The sequence below is a fragment of the Pseudorca crassidens genome, chromosome 19 (genome assembly GCF_039906515.1).
Source record: "Pseudorca crassidens isolate mPseCra1 chromosome 19, mPseCra1.hap1, whole genome shotgun sequence".
NCBI classification, from domain to species: domain Eukaryota; kingdom Metazoa; phylum Chordata; class Mammalia; order Artiodactyla; family Delphinidae; genus Pseudorca; species Pseudorca crassidens.
This window is the reverse complement of record NC_090314.1, coordinates 38,539,702-38,564,084: the sequence shown is the minus strand read 5'-3', so window position 1 is coordinate 38,564,084 and position 24,383 is coordinate 38,539,702. Positions and strand designations below refer to the sequence as shown.

Sequence of the window (24,383 nt, the reverse complement as noted above, 5' to 3'; positions counted from 1 at the left end):
ATCCCTTAGCCACAGACTGGCTTTGGCCTTGACCAAATGTTACACACATTGGTTCAAAGGAAACTTAGCAGGAGAGCAAGAATTACTCAGATCTTCCCTCCACTCTGCCCACACTGATTAGAGTCCTTTTTGTAGAGTTCATTTGTTCTTAATGACATGGAATTTTAAAGAAAACTATTAGAAATCCTCAAGATATCTTTTTGCTTCATTCCTGCCCCATCCGCCCTGACTCCAACCTTGACTTTTAAAAAATCTGCTCTTTGCTCTGGTTAAGACCTCTCTCTGGGCACAGCCAGGGAGGTCAGGCTGGGGAGTGGGGAGGCGAAACGATCCGCCCATACATGTCACAGTGTCCTCAGCTGTGCTCTGGCCCCCTGCTGATGAGAAGGACCCCCCAGTATCCACTGGTGTCTAAGAATCTCTCTCACGCCTGGCACTGGGGTTTCATCAGCAGTTGATAAAACTAGAGACCAGCCGTCTTTTGCGTGGCTTCATTTATACCTCACCTAGCCTGCCCCTTGGAGGGGGTTCTGTTGTGTGAATAAGGAATCTCGCTTCCCTGGTACCTGTGTGGGATGTCCAAACCCCAGAAGACCAGAAGTCGTTTCAGGGTGCTTTGGAAGGGCTTAGACAGAGCCGGGAGCTTGCCTTTTGTAGGGTGGGAAGAATAACCACATCAGGAGGAGTCAGGAGGCCCACCTGGACCTTCTCCCTGAGCTGCCTGCCCCACGGCTTCCTCTCTTTTTCGGGAGCCACACCAGAGGCTGCACCCCTGACTCCCGGGGCAGCGAGCCTGCTCCATACCTGTGTTCCGCCCCACTCCTGCTGTCTCATCAGATAACTACAAGGGCTGGCCTTTTCTCAGGACAGGCTTTCCCCCACTCTATCCGTGGCCTCTTCGCCCTCTTTGCCAAGGCCCCCCCCCGTGATTGTGCGTCTGGGGCAAGACGCCGGCGGGCCGGCCCCGGGCCACCCTTGCTCACCACCTCCCCTCCCTCCTGTTCTCAGGGCGGAATGTTTGCAGCGGGGTGTCTCCCCCTCCAAGGCCCACGGCCTGGGCTCCAACCTGGTCACTGAGGTCCGCGTCTACAACTGGTTCGCAAACCGCAGGAAGGAGGAGGCATTCCGGCAGAAGCTGGCCATGGACGCCTACAGCTCCAGCCAGACGCACGGCCTGAACCCGCTGCTCTCCCACGGCTCCCCGCCCCACCAGCCCAGCACCTCCCCTCCCAACAAGCTGCCAGGTAAGCCGGGCCCCAACGCCTCGGCGACCAGACCCTCCAGCTTCTCCCCACGGCTCTCAGGGTGTCTCAGAGGAGGCAGTGCTTTTGGATGGTCCTAGGGCTGGCCTCCTCCTGCTGCTGGAATATTCTCGTGAGAAGAGCGTGTGGCTCTAGTTGGGTTTGCTCTAACTCCTCGCTCGGCCTCCGGGGAGCCCTCCGCCCGCCTCGTTCTGCTGCAGGCTCCTCTCTCCTGCCCTTGCGGCTGCTGACTCAGCGGGTCAGGGCCTCCACCGGATGAGACGGAGCAGGCTGCCTCACGGGTGTGCCCGGTCCACGCCGCAGGCAGAGGGGTCGCCCCTCCGCCCCATCCAGGTGCACCCCCAGGGCTCTGTCCGGCTGCAGCGGGAGGAACCCAGGGCCCTCTGGGGAAGGGCCACTCTGCTTGCTGGCGTCTGTGCTCCGCAGAGTTAGGGCGGGGCGGGTCACTTGAAATCTTGGCGGTGATGAGTTGGCCACAATTGGTTGAGTACCTGTGTGTGCTGCCGTGTGCCAGGCCCCCGGCCGGGATTAGGTGCCTCTGCTCTGGGCTGTGGGCTTGTCAGGATGGAATCCTACACCTTCCTGGTGGGAAAGCACCCCCCTAGGCTGAGGGCTGCCTCGGGCACAGGCTGGGGATGGGATGAGTACGTCTTCCCCTGGGGCTTCGTCCTCCCAGGAAAGCCGGCTTCCCGGAGTGGATGTGTTTACTGAGGTCAGTTTGGTGCCTGTGTAGACAGACTGCGGCACAGCCTGCTGCCTGCTCTGGGGAAGGGTTTGCAGAAGGAGAGCCGAGCACCATTTCCAACTCGGGGGACGGTTCTGAAACTGCTCGTCCCCTCGCCTGCTGGTTGCCCTTCTGATGGGAGAGGCCTGAGACCTGGGCGCTGACCTAAGTGCTGGGGGCACAGGCTCAGAGCCAGCAGCTGGGCCATCTCCAAGCATCTGTTCCACACTGCACCCCATCCGCCCAGCATGACCCCTTCAAGTGTCTCTGGGAGCCTGCTACTGTCCAGCGCGAAGCCTGGGGGGCCAGGGAGGGGAGCTTCTCTGGGTCCCGTTGCCACGGAAGGGGAGGGCTCAGCCACACGAGAAGAAAGTTGGGGTCACTCTTGGGAGGGAGACAAACCTCCAGATGAACAGTGGCCTGACACTGGCAAAGTAACTACCCCTGTGCAGTAGTAATCCCCGGATCTGGAGCGGGGAGCTCCCGGGGGGCGTGGCTGGGGTTAGGGGCGTTACTGAGAAGACAATGGCTATTGTGCTGGGACCTGTGATCTCCACACCAAAGTCAGGGAGACTGCAAGCCAAACAAAGGCCTGGCAGCTTTCTGACAAGCTGGGGTTGTGGTGAGGTCACCAGGCGGTTGTTGGCTTAGGCATTCTGTATGGTGACAGGAGACCCAGAGAGGCGGGGCTGGAGGGGCTGGAGCAGGTACTAGGGACAGGGCAGGGGTCGGGCGGGAAACACGGCCCTGAGACACCACCGAGCCCTCTGAGGAGGTGTATCCCATTGGAAGTGGATTCTCTAGGGTCCCCGGAAGTCGCAACCTTTTTATAAATCAGTGAATATTAGAACCGGGAGGAACTTGGAAGAAGGAAACTGAGGCCCAGAAAGAGGTAGTGACTTTGCAGAGTTCCACAGGGCGACGGTAGCAAAACAAGGGCTAGAACCCAGGCCTGCCGATTCCCACCCTGTACTTTCCCACAGCACAGACAGGCGCTGAGTCTGGGCACCACGTTGGTGATGAGTAAGACACGCAGGCGTCTCTGCCCCTGGGGGCTTATGGTCTAGTTGGGAAGACCTCCTGCTGCCGTAGAGTCCCTAGAACTGGCTGGGGATCAAGGTTATCTTTGGGGAGTTTGTGCGTCTTTCTAGCTATTTATGGAGCAATAATTATGGGCCACTGTGTATTTTCAGTGGCTACCTTCCCTTCTCCCTTAATTTTCATTCAGGGTTCATCAAAATAGTCCAGGGACTGATTCTCTGGACTTAGTTTTGAATCCTGATTCTAACCTGGTTCTAATTCCCATAACTGCAGTGTGGTCAATTCACATAACTTCTCTGAGTCTGAGTTTCCTGTCTGTAAAATGGAGATATAGTACCTACCTCATAGGGGCCATGTGAGAATTAAACGAAAGAGTGTGTAAACACCATCTTTCCCAATAAACCATAACTACTATTATCATTATTATTATCACAGAAGGCTAAACAAGCGGCAGTGGAAAGAGTGACGGGCAGTAGAAATCTATTTCCTTTTCAATTTCATACACGGGCGTTGTTCCTAAGAGGCAGTGAGGTGTGTTCTGGGGCTGGGGTGCAAATGCTGCGATCAGGCCCTGGCCCCCTCGCAGACTGCTGGTGGAGGCAGCACATGGGTTGTGACAGGCTCCTAGGGAGTGCACCCAGGGCCAGCCTGACGGCAGGGAAGGTTTGATCTGAACTTCTCACGATATATTTCCCATCACGGTCCCTACAACCAAGGTATGGTCTCTACCCAAGCCCCAAACCTACCTGGATGCAGAAAAGGGCTCTGTGGTGGCCGAGGAGAAACCAACAGCCCGAGTCAGCACTAGCAGCCCCTAAGGCTGAGCTGGGGAGATGAGGTCCCCACCCCCTCCCCGCTTTCCCCTCCAAACACCAGTCTCTGAGCTAGGAGGACAGGAGGCACCTTTGAGACAAATCTTTCCCTTGACCCCTCTTCCTGGAGAGGAGAGCATCCCTTCTGTACCTGAGCCCCTTCCCTCCCAGCCACGCTTACGGTGCTGTGGCCCACTTGCCCACGGTGACCACAGTGTGACCCTGGTCCTGGAATGTCCAGCACAATAGGAGTGGCAGAAGGAGCCCTTTGCCTCTGTCAGCAGAGGCTGATTGGTTACAAGGTGCCCTACAAACACACGGTCAGCAGAATCAGCTGTTTTCAGCGTCGCCTCTCCCGCCTTTACAATCACACGCCAGCATGCAGCCCCGGGTTGTCATGGCTTTGTCTTCCGCATGCATGCTTAATTGACAATTAAGCTGAGTCTTTGAACCAGCCTGGCTGCCTCTGATGGGGCTTCATCTTTCCAGTGAGTGTCACAGGGGCACCCTTTGTTTGCTCTTCTTGGGGGCCTGGAGTTACTGTAGCAGGCTGCGGGCAGCCATTTATCTTCAGCCGGGAAGGCCTTTATCTGCACCCCCCACCCCAGCTCTCGCCAGCAGGAGCTGTCCCTGGTTATAGGCCCTGTGACAGCCTATTCTGAGGCCATTGAGCAGGCCCGGAGTGATGGCCCCGACCTCCATTCTGGAGCGGAATCAAGAGAAAGGCCCCCCAAAGGTCAGAGAGCAGGGCTGTGGCCAGGAAGCAGACTGGTTGGAGACTGGTGCCTGTATTGATCAGTCCGAGGAGGAGGAAGTTGGCATGGGATGGAAGCTGGGCTAGCCTTGGCCCAAGCCCTGGGATCGGCTGCACGATCTGCGGTGGCCTTGCGTACTGTCCCCTTTGCTCCAGTCTGTGGCAAACTCGCCTGGTCGCCTCCAGCAAACTCACCTGGCCGCCTTGCGACAGCAAGAGAGGGGCAGAGGTCTTCATCAGCCATCATTCACCCCACACCTAATGTCCTCCCTCTTGTATCATCTTTCGAGAAGGAGATAGAGGCTCATTCTCCTAGTAAGACAGTGAGGCCCAGAGGCGAGAACAAGCCCTACCAGGATAACCTTTGGATGTCCTGAGCCACGCAGCCTCTTTACCCAAGAAGAGGAGACGTTTATTTCTGTGGCTGCTTTCTCCTCACTCCCTTCAAATTCTACTGCTGCCTCTCCAAGCCCAGGAGCTGTGATTGCCCCCATGGTCAGATCAGAGCTTGACGACCTGAGAATCCAGCCTCCTGCCTCCCCCCGAACCCCTCTTACATCTCCTCCTAACTTGCCTGCAGAAATCTAACCCTGGGTCTTAGACAAACCAGACTCTGGGCCAGGATATCATGTGGTCGCTGTGGTTTTCCTTGACACTGAAATCTGCAGAACCCAAGGAAATCTCAAAAGTGCCCAGTGGCGGGGTCGTGAGTAAATCTGAATAATGAGAACAGCTAGTGCTGATCGAGCGCTTCCTGGGTACCAGGCCCTGGGCTGAGTGCATGCATCATCTTATTTAATCCTCACAACTTTGTAGGGTAGACACCATCCATAACCTTACCCCTTATTTTACAATCAAGGAAGGTGAGATATTTCGTATGTCAGTAATTTGCCCAAGTTCATATACTTTGTAAGTGGCAGAGACAGGTTTTGAGCTGTTACACACTGACTTTCACTTTGCTTTATGCAGATGCCAAGGACTTTCAGGCATGGAAATCAACACACACACACACACACACACTCCTCCCACAGTTCCTTCTTCTCCTATATTCTTACTGTTCCCCTCTGAATGACAAAGGGGCTTTGTGAGGTGGGTTAAGGGTGGGGTCTCCCAGTCTGGCTAGTTTGCTGCTTCCACCTCCCTCTCAACCTCCCCCCACCCCGCCACCAACTGTTGCCCCTGACCAAGGTGGATTCTGTGCCCTGCCCAGGGAAGAAATCAAAGCCCCCTCTTTCACAACCCCATCCCCATCTGGGTGGGGATTTGAACTGCCCTTGCAGTCGGCACCGTCTGGGGCACTAAATGCCTTAACAACTTAATGGGGCTTCTGAGACAGTGCAGGCACCTCAGCTCACCTCTGGAGCCCCGCCCAGTCCCTGGGCAGCAGACGAGTGGAGGGGGTTTATGAGGGCAGTTGTAAAAATATTCATCTCCGCAGCAAAGACCCCCACAGTAAATAAGCCCCATTGTCCCTAAGTAGTAGGTTCTTTGAGTTCAGAAGAGAAACAGATCCTGCCTTGAGTCATCTGCTATTGTAGAAAACACATTTATACTGATGTCGAGTTCCGTGGCAGCCACGGCTCCAATGTTCTCCTTGTAGGGACTTTATCTGACTGCCATTTTATCTGTTGAATTCGAAGGTCATTTTATCTTGCGGGTACCACCCCCCGGCTGCCACTAGATTGGGCAAGACAATCAGGATACTAATGAGCTTAAGAGGCCCAGCCTTCAGAGCATTCTGCTGGCAGCCTCCCCCTGATAGCAGACCAACCCTGGTCTGCATACAAAGAACCCCGGCTGCCCGGGCTGGTGGGACTCCAGCCTCCTCACAAAGGGGCCAAGGAGATACCGGTGTTCTATCACTGAAGGCAGCCCTACCTGCGTGCCTAATCCCCCTGAAGGACCCTTAGAGAATTCAAGGACTCCTTGATGCCTCCTGTCCGATCCGAGGAGGAAGGAAGCTGCCCGCAAGCACATTGCCCCAGCCCGCAGGTTATGGGAGAAGTGTCCTTGGAGTCCTGTTTGTTGAAGGTTTGATGGAAACTGACAAGAACTGGGAGAGAATTAAGCAGAGGGAGAGAGGCAGAGAGCTATGCAAGGGTCTATGAAGCTAACTGCTGGCCGGGAAGCCACAAGATCAAACACAAACGGGGAGAGGGGAAAAAAATATGTATATATGAAACATAAAAATAAATATATATGAAACATATATATATATGAAACCTAGCCCCAAAATAAAGTCAAATACATTCAATCCTGGTTATCATCCTAGCTGTGCATAAGAACTGTAGTACAGGGGATGGCAAACTTTCTGTAAAGAGCTAGATAGTGACTATTTTAGGCTTTTCAGGCCATACTGTCTCAGTCGCAGCTACTCAGCTCTGCCTTTGGAGAACACACCAGCCATGGACCGTATGTGAACGAATGCACATGGCTGTCTTCTAGTAAACTTCATTGATGGGGATTGAAATTTGAATTTCCTATGATTTTTGCATATCACAAAATATTCTTTTTTTATTTTTAAAAACTATTTAAAAATGTGAAAACCATTCTGAGCTCGTGGGTCATACAAAAACAGGCTGCTTGGCCTGCAGATCACAGTTTGCTGACCCGTGCTCTAGGACAACGGTTCCTAAATCACGCCACATCTTAGAATCAACTGGGAGACTTCCAAAAATCCCAGTGCCTGGGCTGTACCATAGATGCCTGACCGTCAACAATACCGACATTTAATATATGCTAAAGATACTCTGGAGAAATGCTGTTATAAATCCAGGTGGGCGTAGCGACAAAGTCATGGGTATGGGGGTCGACATGAATCCCAACCTCAACTTGGCCACTGATCAGCTGTGTGACTCTGGACTCTGAGCCTCAGTTTCTCAGTGCATAAAATGGAGACACCCGCTCATGCAGATGTGGGAAGGATTAAATGAGATAACATGTGCAAAACACCCCAGATGTAGCAGGCTCTCATAAATGGTACCTATTACCATACCTTGCGGAGCCCAGTGGTTTGGGTTTCTTTTTCCTCTTTCCCTCTGTTCCTCTTATAGGTTTATTTCAACCTCAATTTTGAGACAATTTGAGTAGGTCTACTAGATACTCATCTTGGTGTTTGCAGTAGACTCAGGCTGGCTTCTTGTAGTAACTGAGTCTCAGGCTCTCATGCTTCCAGGAAGGACGGCTCTGTGACATCCAGAAGGCATTTACAAGTGCCATGTCCAGCGCCATAGGCTTTCAGTGCAAAGACACTAAACAGTGAGAGAAAGCTGGGAGGAACCGTGGATGGTGGAGGGGATGGCAGGTCATGACCATATAGCAAGGTCAGGTACGTAAGATGACCCTGAATTTCCTGTACCTAATAAGGCATTTCTCTCCTTTAATGAAAGGAGGTGTGAGTACCCCTGCTCGTCGGTAGTTAGCCCTGGGAACCTGCCACTTAGAGAAGGTGTGGTACTTTCCTGGTGGAGGCCAAATCTGAGAAGCTTCATGACCTTTGTTCTTGGAAGGAAGCTCCCCCAAACTTCACGCAAAAGAGCAGTAAGAAGGGGTGGGGTAGACACGATTCCCGCAGTGAACGCAGGAAACCTCAGATGCTCCTGAGGGCTGATTTTCTGGAAGCGACATTCCTGTACCTGAGAGCAGGCATCTGCTTAAGATACCTCCCCAGTACCCTCTGCTCTGGCTTCAGCAGCCCCGTCCAAAGCACACCTGTGTGAGTTCAGCCACGGAGGAGCTGACCAGCGAGGCTCAGTCTCTCTAGTGCTCTCAGGAAGTCAAGACATTTCTCAGGACGTGACCACTGCGTGTCCCTCCCAAGCTGGAGACACACCATGCATGCCGATGACTTTCCCAAGGGAAATCCACATCCCCCAGGCGAGCTGGTCGCAGGCAGTCCACTGCCAGGACTGCACTCAGATGCGTGTGTCTGGGTAGCAAGGTGTGGCACCCCAGACAGGCTTGGGCCTGAATTGTGGTTCTGTCCCCGTCTGGCAGTGCGGCCTCAAACAAGTTACTTAGCCTCTTTGAGCCTCAGTTTCTTCATCCATAAAGTAGGGATCGCAATACCTATCTCCTTCAGACTACGGAGGGGCTTAAAGGTGATAAAGTGCGCCCAGTGCCCCACACAGTGCCTGACCCAGAAGGGGTTATTAGGTTGACTCAGGGCGTCCAGAGAGAGGAAGAGCTTTGGTTCTCCCTGGGTTCTTGACCGGGCTGTGGTTTGCAGTTTCACCCTGGAAGAGTTACCCTTTTTATGAACCCTGCTTTTCATTTGAGACATCAGGAACAGTGAAACCCAAGTATTGACAAGATCTGCGGTTCTCAGGTCTCCTCCCCAGGCCACATGTAAGGCATCTGGGGAGTTTATTAAAAGTACCCATGTCTCCCCCATCCACATCTTTTAGAATCAGGATTTGGAACAAGGGGTCAGGCGTGGGAAGTTTCAACAAACTCCCTAAGAGATGTGGATATACAATCAGGGCTGGACATCATAGGCTAGATGAGAGAAGGCTAGAGTCTCAAGGGGTTGGCGACAGTCGTGAGGGTCCCCTGCTGAAGTAGAAGAGATGAGGCAGCTGGGCTGAGGGCCCCAGACTCGGATCCAGGAGCCCTGAGGCACTGAGGGGCAGGGGTGACCTTGGGCAAATCACGTAATTTCTCCGGGAGTCTGGCAAATGGGACCTTTCAGCTCTGGCCTTTCAGCCCTGACAGGTTATTATTTGGACGCTGGGGCCCAGGGCTCTGCTGTTTGAAGTAGCAGAGGGAGCTTTGCCATTGTGACACTTTATTGTGAAGCTCATCATCTGTCTCTCTCCCTCCTGGTCTCCCTCACTCCCTCACTTCTTCCCCATTTCAGGAACTGTGTGCCTTCCACCTTTATTAGGGACCATTAGAGCTTTACAGCACCAGCAGATTGGGTGGGGCCAGTCACAATAAACAGATTTAAAATGGGTGTAAACGAGGCACCTATAACTGCTGGAGGTTAACACTTTCAGGGCCTTTGAGTGGCAGCCTGACTGCCCAGGCCTGCCCACCACAGGGTGCCTCTCTCCAGTCGGCACCTGTTGGATCAGGCTGGCAACGAAGTCCAGTGAGTCCTTGCTCAGCAAGGATGGGAAACCTCTGAACAGCATCTCCCATTTGGAGAACATCAGTTTGCATGGTGAGCACAAAATTGGTGCTTAATGTATCTCAAGGTGTCTTACGGATGGAAACAGAAATGAGCCTTCTCCTCCGTCGTCTTGAGAATCCCACTGCCAGGTAGAGCATAGGGTTTGCATCCCTACCTGTCAAAGACAGAGAAAAAAAACCAAGAAAGTCTTATTCTCACCATGAAAAAGGTAGTCCCTGAAGTCTCTACAAATCCAGCTCCCTATGACTTTTTTTTTTTTGGCTTTTTTCACCACTGAGTCTCTAGCCCAAAGCCCTGTACCTGGCACGTGGTAGACCTTTCATACATTTGTGGAATGACAGCCTCTCTTGTAGAGGGCTTCCTGTCCAAAAGCTTCATGCATAAATCCCCTGCTTTATAAGTGTGTTATTCACTTTCAAGCTGAGCATGGAATTCGTTTCATTCGACACAACGTATGTACATATTATTACGTAAAGCATATTCTCCCCTTTGTAGAACCAAGTCATTCAGTTCCACCTCCATGAATACTGCTTAACTAAAGTATACAGTTCACCAAAAGATCCCTCAACGTTAAATGCTACCAGGAGGTTTTCAAGGAACATGTTATTATTTTTTCTCCCTTGTGTTCTGCTCATTTAGCTTCTCCTTGTTTAGTGTATTAGCTGAGTTTAGATGACTCGTTCCGTTCAGTTCTACTAGATTACTTCCTTTTGTAGAAAAAGTTTTTATTGGGGTATGGTTGATTTACGATGTTGTGTTAGTTTCAGGTGTACAGCAAAGTGAATCAGTTATACATACACATAGATCCACTCTTTTTAGATTCTTTTCCTGTATAGGCCATTATGGAGTATTGAGTAGAGTTCCCTGTGCTATACAGTAGGTCCTTATTAGTTATCTATTCTATATAGTACTGTGTATATGTCAATCCCAATCTCCCAATTTATCCCTCCTCTCCCTCCCTTACCCCCTGGTGACCATAAGTTTGTTTTCTACATAAGTTTTGTTTCTTATCTGTTTTGTAGATAAGTTCATTTGTACCCTTTTTTTACATTCCACACCTAAGTGATATCATATGATATTTGTCCTTCTCTGTCTGACTTACTTCACTCTAGATTACTTCCTTTTATAATCTCTTACCAGCATCCCTTGGGCAAGCAAAGAGCAAGAATTACTCTTCCTGAGTTTCTATTGAGCAACTGAGAACTAGAAAAGGGATTGAACTTATTGCAAATCAGTCATTTGGAGAAACGGGAAGGAAACTCCCCAGCTCTGGGCTGCCACCAGGTCTCTGGGGGGACCCCTAAGCACGTTACTGGTGCTCCTGGTCAATGGAAGCCAGTGGTCATCCACCTTCCAAGGTATCAGTGCCCAACACCTGCTGCTCCCTGCGACCGGCATCCCTGAGCCTGCCGGGTGATCAGTGGCTGTCTGTCATGCTGATGGTGATGATGATGATGATAATGATGCTGGAGCTGCCCTCCACGACGGTGCTGAAGGGGCTGAGGTGTGGCCGGGCAAGCGCCCGTAATGAGCTCTGACACTTGCCGGGCCTCCAAGGATCTTCTCCCCGGGTACCACTTCCCAGTAGGGTCCTGCTGATGAATAGGTCGCAGTGGAAAACCTCTCTCTTCTAAGGCAATTTTATTAGCCCTTCAGTCACAATACAGATGTCTGTTTATGGGACCTCACTTTTATGTGGACACCCAGTGGCTCAGTCTGCTGATGACTTTATGGCCTTCCCCGTTCCCCAGACCCACTAGGAGCATCGTCATTCTCCTCGTCAGCCAGGCCTGGGGGCCTTTGTTGCAGCCGCATTCCCCCTGCCTGCAAAGGCAGCCCCTCAGAAAAGACACCCCAGGAGCCAGACGGTGGCAGGGCTGTGTCTGCCTGCGCAGACTTTCAGCCTAACGATGTCCATCATTAACCCTTCTTAGTTTTACCCTAGATTCCTTTGGAGAAAGGCCTTTGAGTTACTCAGGTTGCCACAGTAAATCCCCAGTAATTGATCCTACTGACCCCCAAATAAACCCAAGGGGCCTAAAACTGGGTTCTGACACGGCAAGTCTAAATTTGGGGCTCCCACCAGCAGCCCAAACCCTTTAGAAATGGTCAGCCCATCAGGACCCTAGGTAACAGGTATGTTCTTAGGCCTCAAGAAGTAGGGAATGGGTAGGTCCTTGCAGGCATCCCACTGGCCCTTTGCACTCTGGATAAAGCACTGTCCAAGGTGTCCGGTGTGGAAAGGAAGAGCTGCGACGTCATACTTACTCCTCAGCACCTCCACCTCGTACCTTCCAACATGAAGTTGCTGAAATGCATCCATGCTATCTCTTCATTTTGATTAGATGTTAATCTCTCTTTCCCCTCTCTCCTTCTCTGCTACTCCTCCTTAAAAATACCTGCCTCTCGTCAACCTCAGAAAACCCGGGAGATCAGCGAATAAATTATACCATTTATAATTGCTCAGTCAGAGTTGAAGTGCAGTCAGAGTTGAAGTGCAGGCCATTCATTCATTCATTCATCACATGCTCTTATCGAGGGGGCAGAGCATAGTCTGTACAAGGTGCTGAGGAAGGAGATCATGGAGAAGACAGATGAGGTCCTGCCCTCACTGGGCTTACATTCCAGTGAGAGATGCCGCCAAGAAAACAAATGAAATCATTTCAAACTATTAGTGCATCACGATGGGAGGCTCAGGATATGTGGAGTCAATGTGGGGCTATCGGGGAAGAGCAAGAGGGGCCAGCTTCGGGATACTACTGCTTCGCTGGGAGACCCTTAGCAAGAGATGGTGGAAATGACTTCTTCCTCTCTGAACCTCAGTGTTCCACTCTGTCAAATGGGCATCTGGGACACACTGAGAAGCAGACTGTGTAAAACACTTACAGAGGTGAGGCCCTCTCAGGTACTCGAGGGTTGGCTGGGTTTCTTTCACGTGTAGCAGCATCTCCCGGATGAAGTGTTCATTGCAAACCCTCTCTTGTTTGCCTGCAGAAACCAACTCTCTGCTAAGGAGCAGGCGTGGTAGCCGAGATGGGCTTAGCGGGAAGGACAGGCAGCCCTTTCTACCTCCCCACGTGTGCCATTTTTTCAGGTGCACATTCATTTCTGTTCTCAGCCGAGATGCTTTTGATGGAAGCCTTTGTCTTTTCTTGGTTACATTTGCTTTGATTTTTATAAGAAAACCAGTTTGTGGGCTTCCCTCAAGTATCACTCAACTTTTACTCCTTGAGTTCAAGAGTGTTTACCGTCCCCGCAGGCCTGTCTGTGTTTCTCCTCTTATGAATTGGGCTCCTAACTAAGCCACCTCGGGTAGAAAGGGATCTGGAATTGAAACCAGCCCCATGTTTAAACTGCTTTCATCTTATTTCAGATTTTTCCTCCCAGACTTTCAGATTTTTAATCTCCTCAACTCTTGGCAAACATTCATCTTTATCCTCAGAGAGAAGGAAATATTAATAAGAACCGGCAATAGTCCTGCATGACCAATGAGGAAACTGAGGCAGCAGTGCCAGCTTATTTGAAAGCTTTCATTTTTAGAGTTCCCAGTTTCACGCTGGGGGAATTGTTCACATTCTTTTATCCTAAAAGTTCACTAGACTGAATCACATGTGTCTCTGCCTCTCTCCTCAAGAAAGTGACTTGTTTTGGGGAAAAGGGGGAGTGGGTTTATAAGGATGCAGTGCTGGACCCATCAAGACTGGCCTCATTCCTCCTGGTGCCCCTACCCCCAAACCTCTGTTTTGGCTTCATAAGAAAGACAGCTCTGTCTACTTATAATTGATGGACACGGTTGTTTCCTTTTTGGAAGAGCTTTCTCCTCTGCGCTCTCCCTCCTGCCTGATTTTAAATTCCCAGTTTCCAGACCCAACAGTGCTGGGCTGCACTCTGCGTGAGGTTAGGAACACAGGGGAAGAATGTGTGTGACAGAGCCCTGGCCGGTTGAGTAATGTTTACTCTGTTGGTGGCTGGGACGCTCACTCGAGCTGGCAGCGGTCCACCAGCCAGAGGAACATTCCTGCATTATCAGGGATGGGAGATTGGCTTTGAAATGTCAAGAGTGAAAGGCAGCCCACCAGATTCTGGGTGCAGCTCACAGACCCCAGTGAAAGGGACCCCCAGGCTTCAGGCTCAAAGGCCACGTGAGGTCAAGCTGAGCCTCCCACTGCCCAGGAGACCCCCACCTCCCTCTTTGCTTCTTTCTAAAAGAGCGATTCTGGTCATGCTTTCTGGGCTGACGCTGCTGTTCTGTTTGCCCAGCATTTTCTTTCTCAGGAGAACCCAGTGCTTCTCTAACCTTATTTTATTCATTCATTATTCTGGCTTCCCAGGAAGGGAGATCTGTATGCCCATTTTACAGATAAAAATGCCAAGGCCCAGAAGTTGACTGGCCCAGAATCATCAGAGAGTCAAAGCAGAGAGATGAGAGAGTATGAATTTAAAGTGGCTGGACACGGGTGCCCAGTTGATTTCTGGAGTTGTGGAATTGGGGTCTCAGCTGGTTGTTGTTTTTTTTTAGCCTCACCACACGGCTTGCGGGATCTTAGCTCACCAACCAGGGATTGAACCCGGGCCACGGCAGTGAAAGCGCCGAGTCCTAACCACTGGACCGCCAGGGAACTCCCTCAGCTGGTTTTTTTAAACCATTTTTTAAAATTGAAGTGTAGTTAATTTACAATATTGTGTTAGTTTCAGGTGTACAGCAAAGTGATTCGGTTATACATATATATTCTTTTTCAGATTCTTTTCCCTTATAAGTTATTACAAAATATTGAGTATAGTTCCCTGTGCTATACAATAGGTCCTTGTTGTTTATCTCTTTTATATATAGTAGTGTGTATTTTTTAAAAAATATTTATTTATTTATTTGGCTGCACCGGGTCTCAGATGCGGCACATGGGATCTTCATTGCTTCGTGCGGGATCTTTAGTTGCGGCACGCGAACTCTTAGTTGCGGCATGTGGGATCTAGTTCCCTGACCAGGGATCCAACCCGGGCCCCCTGCATTGGAAATGTGGAGTCTTAGCCACTGGACCACCAGGGAAGTCCCATAATAGTGTGTATATGTTAATCCCAAACTCCTAAACTGATTTTTGAAGCTCGTAGAGAGCCGGATTAGATATCCAGGGCTCTATGGGGTAGTCCAAGCCCCTGAAGCCCAGGTTTATGAAAAGTTTCTGTAGTTAATTACACCCTGGACAGCTCCTCTCTGGGATCCTCCTGGGAGGCAGTTGCTTCCACCTTTGAACACAGGGGCACAGTCAGTCCTATAGAACCCAACATACCCATCATAAAAACCACTGTGCTTTGCAAGGTCACACAATAAAAACCACAGGGCTTATGGGAAAAAAATGGGGTTAAGGGCACAATACTCAAAAGCTTTGTCGTTGACACCTTTTAAAAAAGATAAGAATCTAATAAAAACATTAGCAGAGTTTTACACCTGTTAAATGCCTAAGAAATACATAAACACTGTACAACAATAAATATGGCTCTTTACCTTGAAAAAGGCCTAAAGTTTGCCCATTGAAGTGAGCATCGGAAGGGCTGCAGCTGGTGAGTTATTGTGAGGTGGGGGACGGATGTGGCTTACAGTACATGCAGTGAACTAATGGTAGCTGGTAGATGTTTGAAGAGTGTGAGAGAGAGTGTGTGTGTGTGTGTGTGTGTGTGTGTGTGTGCATTTAGTGTATTCCTATGTGAATGGATAAACAAGTTCCTACTGTATAGCACAGGGAACTATATTCAATATCCTGGGATAAACCGTAATGGAAAAGAATATAAAGAAGAATGTATATATGTGTATAAATGAACCACTTTGCTGTACAGCAGAAACTAACACAATGCTGTAAATCAACTATACTTCAATTTTTTAAAAAACAAACAAACAAACAAACAAAAAAGCAATTGTAGTTATTCCTATGTGGCTCCATTCAGCTGGGTGCAGATTTCTGAATCCCTCAAATATGAAATTCATGTTGTACTCAAGTTATTCCCTAATATATCAATAGAATTGGAACCAATCCACACTGTTAATACCAATATGACCGCAGAACTGACTGTATTTTCTCCTTCTGCCAGAAGGGATGCTCCCTTGTTCTCTGGGGCAAGGATCCTCAAAGCACCTGAGGGCTTATTCCCTCATTCAATGAATATTCACACATCAGCCGCTCTGCTAGGCTCTGAGGATGTGCTAATGAGTAAAAAGCCATCTCTTTAAGAGGGAGAGAGAAGGAAACATATCCTCAGGGCATTTTAGTGCAGGGTGACCAGCTCCTGCTGTAAGAGTCTCTACTGTATGTTAAATACAAAGGATGGAACAGATAACTACCAGGATGAATCAAGGAGAGCTTCACAGAAGAGGTGACATTTAACCCTTTTAAATGATGGGACATGGAGAAGAAGGGAAGAGCTCTCCAGGCACAGGGAACAGCATAAGCAAAGGCACAGAGGCAGGAGATGGCAGGGTCTGGCTGAGGAGTGGCAGGGCTCTGACATGGCTGTATGGGATGTGGTGACAGATGATACCAATAAGGCAGACTGGAGTCACAACAGCCCAATTCTGCCATTGAGGTGTTGGGGCTTTTCCAGAAGGCAGTGAGGAGCAGCGTTAGGTTTCCAAAGAGTGCCGTGACATGGTGCAGTTTTGTTCTAGAAAGAAATCCCAGCCTGCAGTAGTGTGAAGAGTGCCCTGGATTGGGTGCTGGTACAGGAAGGCAGCGTATGGAGAGGCCGGCTTCTGGAACCGTAAGCTTCCTTCATGTTTTGTCACTTCTGACCAGTCATGTTGGATAGAAACCAAATGATTTGTCTCTGTCCCACATGCTGTGAGGAGTTCGGAAATGGCATCATCACCCACGGTGCTGAGGCCTGGGAACAGGTGAGAGTAGACATCTCCTCTCCAAGGCCTCAGGGCTGTCTCTAGATTCCAGCTAAGATGCCTTTGCTGCTGGACATACTTGCTGTGGTTCTTAGGGCTGCTGATAGGATGTGGCCAATGAGTGACTTGAGCCAGGAAGTGAGTGGAAAGTACATGACCACCTTCTGGCTTTGTCATTTCTCCTGCGGGACCTCTGTGGCTATTAGCCTGGCATCTTCGGTCAGTCACTATTAAACCAGAGCCCTTGTCATATGTTCATTTTCAGAGCCTGCGATGGTGAAGGGAGAAGGGAAGATGCCATTCCACTTCTTACAGGCTCCCTGCCACAATGCCTGGCACAGGATAGGTGCTCAATGAAGTTTTGTGAACTCAGCCTTCCTAAAAATGTCTTTTAAACAAAGACAATCCCCAAATAGGAGGAACAGATGTGTCTCGAGTAACTGTTGTGTGCCAAGCGTGGCCTGGGTAATTTCACGCCCATAACTCATCCAATGACCAAAGGGATGGAAATCATTAACAATAAAGAAACTGAAGCTCAGGGAGGTTAAGTAATTCCCCCAAGGTCACACAGCTATTATGTGGTAGAGCCAGGATTTAAACCCATGTCACCTGGCACCAGAGCTTATTCTACTTTGGTTCTCCTTTCAAGCGCTCTTCTGAGTTTGTGAAATACACAAGGACCTGGCCTCTCCTTCCTCTAACGAGAACACCGATTTCTGGTCTCATAGGCAGAGATCTTGTGATACACCCTCCACCTCCGCACCCCCTTTTAAGGCGGCTGGCTGATTACAGCCACCCTCTCAGGAGCCTGAGTGATTGCCAAATTCCTGGTGAGAGGAGTGTCAGTGGGAAAAGCTACAGGTGCACCTGGAGCGGATGAGCAGCCTCGTGCCCAGCTCTCACCGCACTCTGTTGAGAGTAGTGTGGTGATGATAGCCCCCTCCCCACAGTAGGCACTCCTCTGGCTGAGAGATGAGGGAGCTAGAGCTCACCCAATACACTGATGGCAGAACTGAGTTCAAAACAGGGCTCCCTTAATCCCCAGCCAGACGCTATCTCTCAACCAGAGGTCCTTAAAGGGAGGTGCAGAGGTCTAGGCCCATCTATCTTTGAGGAGAGCAGCTCCATCATTATATTTCTCATATAATGAAGTTCCGCTGGGGGAGCGGAGAAAACAAGGTTTACAAAGCACAGCAGCCTTGGGCTATGCTGCCGGGATTCTAACAAATGGCTCTTGCCTCCCTCCTGCCAGGCTCCCTTGTGAAGAAGGCTTTTGTTTCCTGCGGATATCTTTGGTTAATTATTTTTAAATAAATAATTATGTAGCCTGGGATAGGGGAGAAGTCTCCCCACGACCCATATTCGATCACCAGAGGACTGGCCCTCTTCCTTCAGCCAAATTAAATAGGCGAAAACGAGCGTCTGTTTGACTTGAGACTGAATCAATGATGGGGACAAGCTGGGAGGTGAAAACACACCTGACTCCCAGCGTTATCACTGCTCTCTCAGGAGCAGAGCATCTTGGGGAGGTAAATAGCTGGTCAGGGAGTCAGAGGAAGCCGGAGAAAAACAGGGTGAAGTCCAGTTTCTCCAAAAGGAAAGAACAAGAGGGCCAGGGGCCAGTTGCTTCCAGGACAAAGCATCAGTGGTTGCAGCAGAGTTGGATTCTTTGGAAATGATTCTCCGTGGAAAGGTAATTCCATTCAGTAGTTAGAACCTACTGTTCATTGTCCAGAATTCTAGAGTCTTAGGGCAAATATCTTGGGCTCCATCCCTACACCAGCTCCCTTCCTGCAGCATCGCTAGCCGTGTTTGCCGTTTATCTGGCATTCTGCTGAGAGCTTTATAGATGTTATCTCTAATCCAAACTAGCCCTATTAAGGAAGCGTCCTCTTCACTTTATGAGAGGAAACAGCCACAGAGGGAGAGAGTGATTTTTCCCAAGATCACGCATCTGTTAAGAGCAAAGTCAGGATTGGAACCCGAGTTTGTCCAGCTCCAGAGCACACAATCTTCCCGTTAGCCCTCCTTGTTAGAAAATCCTTCGTTTAATTGATCTGAAATCTGTCTCCCCCTTTTCTACTGGACCCAGCTGCCTTCTGAGCTCACAAGTTCCAGATCTCTCTTCTCCTAAATAAGTATCTTGCTGGGAACCCGGTGGCAAATATGAGTGGAGAAAAAGGACCTAATTTAACCCAACGGGATGGAGTAGAGGGTGGTAAAGAGGAGACCTAGGGGCTACAGGTAGGTGCAGAGGAAGTCAGACAGGACTGGGCAGGCAGTGTGGGCTTGGAGACGTGGAAGTCTTTCTTCCTCTTAGCTTCATGGTTCCTGTTCACCACCACCACCAAAATAGAGTGCTCCAGACCTATCACTACCAAACTCCAGTGCCGGCCGTCTGCCAACACCCCCACCCCCAGCAGCCCCTTGAATCAAAAGATGGGGAAGCAACCAATAGAAGAATCCCACAGAGCATGCATCAAGCCACTTCGTAGTCAAACAAGTTGCTCCTGAAGGTTAGAACCCTGCCCTAGCGTTTGTTTGTTTTCTCCCCAGCCCTCTTAAGCTCTAGGTCACATCAGCCTTGGGGAACGTCCTTTGCACAATTCAAGGAAAACCAGCTTGGATCTCCTCTTGGCAAGCTTTGTCTTCGTGAATAAGAGGCTGCTGGTTAGGGCAGCTTGCCTGGCTCCCGGGGGTGCGGAGGGGGACTTCTGCAGGCTCCTCGAGCAGGTGGGGCTCCAGGTGGGGCAGGAGGCAGGGCAGGGGGCAAGCGGACCGACAGAACTCGGATACTTGATACAGTGATGTTTGATCCTGGGGAACTGGGCAAAAGGGAAAACGAAGGAGAAGTTGGTCCTCCTCTCCAAATAATTCCATGCCTAAGGCATTTGGTCTCCATCCCTTGCAGGTAGGAACAGGGTCCCCCGAACCTTTCTGTCCAATCCAAAGCATAAACCAGAACACTGTCTTTCTCAACTTTGAGCTGAGGGTGAGATGCCCCAGCTACCCCTGGCTTCGTCTTTGGCTGTTTCACGGGCACATCAAGCAGGACTTGGACTCTGCACACTGGGCCCAGGTTCTCTTCCCCCTTCAGCTCCCTTCAGCCGCCTGGTCTCTGCCCAGCACTGTCCCTTTCCTGAGCACAGACCTGCGCTTTGGTTCCCGAGCGAGAGGGAGGGTCAGAGCAGTGACGTTGCACACATGCTTGGTTCTCCCCTCCCTTGCAGACCAAACTGCAGTGGTTTACTAGGCATCCGCCTCCTGCCTGTGCTTGCTGCCTGCCCCACCTCCTAGCAGACACGCCTTCCCCTGGGCCCTGGAAGTCAGCCAAATGGGACCCCACCAAAGGAATGTGAGTTCCAGAACCGAAGACTCCTAGCTTCAGCCCCATCCTGACCCTGCTCCGCCTGTGTCCCCCTGGCCTCTTGGGCTTGGCCAAAATGGTGGTGCACAGAGTCTGGTGCATTTTGTTGTGGCCCTTATAAGGGTTGCTGGGCCAGTCCCTCTCCGTAAAATCCATCAACTCATGCTTTGAAGCCCTGCTTGGCCAAGCGATGCCAGGGAAACATTTCTAGAAGGCATTTTGAAGAACAAAAGAAATACGCCAGCCAGAAAGAGAAGCCCCTAAATCCTAAACGAACTATGCTGAAGCAACAAGAATCAGAATCCATTCATTTGTTCATTCGTTCGTTCATTCATTTGACAGATATTTATTGAGTGGCTACCGAGGGAATACAGCCATGAACAAAACAAAACAGATAAAAACATCCTGCCCTCATGGAGATTACATTCTAGAATTCAAGCAGAGGCCATGCAACCTCTACCCTAGAGAAAGACAGCGGATGGAAGGCAGCTTTTCTTCCTTGTCATCCACCCTAGAAAGCAAGCGTTCTCGGGTCAGGTGGCACTAATCTTCGCTGTTGGGTCTGCCTTGTTTTGCAGGAGTGCGCTACAGTCAGCAGGGAAACAATGAGGTCACTTCCTCCTCAACAATCAGTCACCATGGCAACAGCGCCATGGTGACTAGCCAGTCTGTTTTACAGCAAGTCTCTCCAGCCAGCCTGGACCCGGGCCACAATCTCCTCTCACCTGATGGTAAAATGGTGAGTACACCTGGGCCATTGTAGCTCTGGAGCTGATAAGATAAGAGGCAAAACAAACACAACTTCTCACAAGGCCTGCCTCAAACAATGAACCATTGTAGCCCCACAGGGGAAAATGGGGGCCGTCCAGAGTTGGAACGGAAAGGTAGAGCCGGTGACCCAGCCTTTGGCGGGTGGAAGAGGTGTTCGGTTTGAACCCAGCCAATAAATCTGACAGAGCCCTGCTCTCGTTTTATTGATTGAATGCCTCATAAAGGAGCAAAGCGGGTGGGACACTGTTTGTTTTGGGGCTGCCAGTGACATTTGAGTTGATAAAACGCTCATTCATCCCCCCCAACCCAGGGCCTCCAAAGCCAGTTTTTTAACCCAGAGAGCACCTCACTTTGAAACAAGCCCCCTCTTCCTCTTCACACCCCCCTGGTCCTGGCAAGGAGGGTAGTTAAGTCAGGATTGAGTGGATGGCAAGAGGTGGGGAAGCTTCTGGCACGGGGGTTTTGAAGGACACTGGACGGCAGTGAAGATCACAGCACAAAATGGCAGGTGGGGTGGGGCGGTGCTTGCAGGGTGAGTGGGAAACACCAACTTTGAAGTTACAGTGACCCGGGTTCAAATCCCAGCTCGGCATTTAATAGCTGTGTAGCCTTGGGCAGGTTCTAGCTCTTTCTTTCTCATCTATAAAAAGTAATAACACTAGGGTTGTTGGCAGAACAAAGGTGATAACACGAGAGGCACGGTGTTGGGGACGGTAAATATTCAATGAACGACAATGCGATTGTTGTTAGGTGAATGTCAGTATTATTCTCCCTAAATGAAGTTGTCTATACCCATAACCACAGCCCAGCCCCAGATGTCAGTTGAGCAGCCCCGCCCGGTGAGGAATAGACTAGTTGATGTTGAATTTTCGAGGTTCTAATCCTCAAGCAACACAAGTGCAGCAGGGGAGGGCGGCTTCCAAGAGAACGCAGCATGACGACACTAGGAAGGGTAGAACGTGGAAAACTTGATTCTTTGGGTCATGCTCTGTGTTTCACAGGAGGGAGGAGCCGTGGGTTCCTGGCTTCCAAGCTCAAGGTGGAGCCGTATGCCTTCCTTCAAGGTGTCTGACCTAGAGGCGGGGGTGGGGGGTGGCGGGCAGGGAGCCGATGCCATTCTAGACCTTGACGTGTGTGCCGTGTAGGCAACACAGGAATGGTGAGTCACAGGTGACTGAGTCCCCAGCTCCCTGGAGGAAAAAACAAAGTGTAATATCCGAGGGGAGCGCCAGGCCTGGCCAACTCTAGTTTGGGGACTTGAGCTGATCAATCCCTGGTAGTGGTCTCTGCAAAAGGAAACAAAAGATCCTCCTAGGGGAGCCCTTTTGCAGCCCCCTTGCCCACCTCTCATCCCTTAAGCTTCTTCTTTGGCTGCCTTGTGAGACCCAAATAAGTTAAAGGATTGCCCAGACTTCCCTGGAGGAGGGGGGCGGGGCTTGTGGGAGAGATCTTGACTTCCCAGCGGAGGAAACAGGTCTCCTCTCCTATTGCTTGAAGGTCCTTGGGGTTTCCCTGTGAGCCCTCCCGCCCTTCCTCGTAACAAGCAAACTGCCTCACCCAGGCCGGGGCGCTCCAAAGGCAGCCGCAGGAGACGCTTTTTTCTTCCTCTTCTGCTCGGCAGCGCCCTAATGAGCAGTATGTTATTGGATTGATGATTGACCAAGACAGCACACCTCAACGTTAGCAAACACCTGGAAGCTTGTTTGCAGGGACCAGCTTTTCTCTAGTTTCCAACACCCTGGCTCATATGTTATGTCACTATCACTGGATGCCCAAATTCAAGAGTCTGTTTTCGGTTAATATATAACAAGCCCATCACAGATCCTGGTCCACCAAAGACAGGAGTGGAGTATGGTTTAAAATAACGCAGCAAGGGAACTAGTGTGTCCACGTCGTGGGTTCTGTTGTTTATCAGCCATAGGATGGACGTTGCTTAACTTCAGTTTCCTCATCTGGAAAATGGGGGATAACAATGCCTGCATCACCAGGGTGGTGTGAGGCTTGCCTATAACTCTGCCGTTTTGGGGATAAGACCCATCCAGGGAATGACAGTCTTCGTGTGCTGACCTGTGGTAGGATGTGCATTTGAAATCTTCCCACAGGGATTGGTTTTGGAAATAATGGTGATCCCTTTGAGCTTTCTTTTGTTCTATTTGGCCCCCACCCCATGCCCAAATGGCATGCGTCCACAAAGAGCTGGCCAGGTTTCAGACTGCAGTCTGTGTCTGTTGAACCTTGTGTTTTAGAAAAGCCCATGCTGGATACTTCCACAGTATCAAAGCAGTAGAGCTTAATAGTGAAAAGCTCAGGCCTGGAGGCAGATCGCCTGCTCTTCATGGCCACTGTACCACTTGGGCACATTTCTTAACTTCTCCAAACTTCCGTCGTCTTGTCTGCAAAGGAGAGTTAATAGTACCAACCTTGTAGATGGTAGGTATGTGAAGCACAAAGCAAAGGACTGCAAAAGGCAGCGTTGATACCATTCAAACTCTCTGGATTATCCTGTGAGGATCATGACAGATATTCTTGGCAGCTCCCTGGCTTCCATCAGTCCTGAAGGCAAATAGAAGAAGATGGTTGCATTTTAGAGTGGGAAGGAGCTTGACCAAGGTGCCCCCCAAAATAGTAAGTGGATGGGACTTAAAGCCCAGCAGCACTGGATTTGAATCCTGGCTTCCTCGCTTACGAGTCAGGTGACACAGAGCTGCTCTCTCAACTCTTCTGAGGCTCACTTTCTTTCTCTTTTTTAAAAAATTTTTATGGAAATATAGTTGATTTACAATGTTGTGTTAGTTTCAGATGTACAGCAAAGTGATTCAGTTATACGTACATAAATATATATTTTTTCACATTCTCTTCCATTGAGAGAGGCTCAGTTTCTTAATCTGTGCCATAGAGCAATAATCATAACGCCTTCCCTATGTGTGCCATTAACTATTGAGAACAATCAGTGAAAGCACTTTACAAGCGCGAAAACCATACACATTTAAATTGTTTTTATCATTAGCACCCACGTTTCTCCTTCACCGTTAAAACCAGACATTGAAATGGCAGAGATTACTGTCACTCCATTGACTTTCTCCAAAGGACTGCATTACTCAGGGCAAGTCTGAAGGCAGGTCACTGACTTTTTTTTTTTTTTTAATGACTCTGACATTTTGAAAAACAAGTCCAGCAAACAAGCTGGTTCTCTCTTGTTTGATGTGGTCAGAATTCCTTCTTGGTCATGTGACCCCTAACTCATGTCTTGATGCTCATTTTAAAAACACAAACAAACCTGTTTGGGTTTTTCTTTCTTTCTTTTTCAAATTCACCTTGGAAGCTATGGGGTTGATCAGAAGGGCAGGCAAGAGAGAGTGTCTTCCCCCCTAGGTGCTGGTGTGAGACCTATAGTCTAAGGAGCTCTGGGTCACAAGGGAAGGAAGAAGGAGAGGGTGACTCAAACATCTGATGTATGTATCCCAACCCTAACCCACCTGTCAGCATTCCTGATGCCATCAAGAATGTCTGAGTTATTTCAGAGTGAGGGGGGACAGTCCTTTCTTAGTAATACTTCTAAAAATTATTTTAAAACTATAAATAGTAAGCTACTTTATCATGAATAAAAGTTTGTTGTGTGTATGTGTGTGTAAAACTGA

General features: G+C 49.9%; 1 protein-coding gene across 8 annotated transcripts in view; it reads left to right on the top strand.

Moving 5' to 3' along the window:
- Window positions 1-24,383, top strand: part of HNF1B (HNF1 homeobox B) — a 176,133-nt gene that overhangs the window by 94,328 nt on the left and 57,422 nt on the right. For all 8 annotated transcript variants that reach the window (XM_067716480.1, XM_067716479.1, XM_067716486.1 and 5 more), the window contains exons 7-8: window positions 1,009-1,244; window positions 20,553-20,713. In XM_067716480.1, coding sequence (XP_067572581.1) covers window positions 1,009-1,244; window positions 20,553-20,713 — 397 coding nt within the window. The remainder of the gene's footprint in view (window positions 1-1,008; window positions 1,245-20,552; window positions 20,714-24,383) is intronic.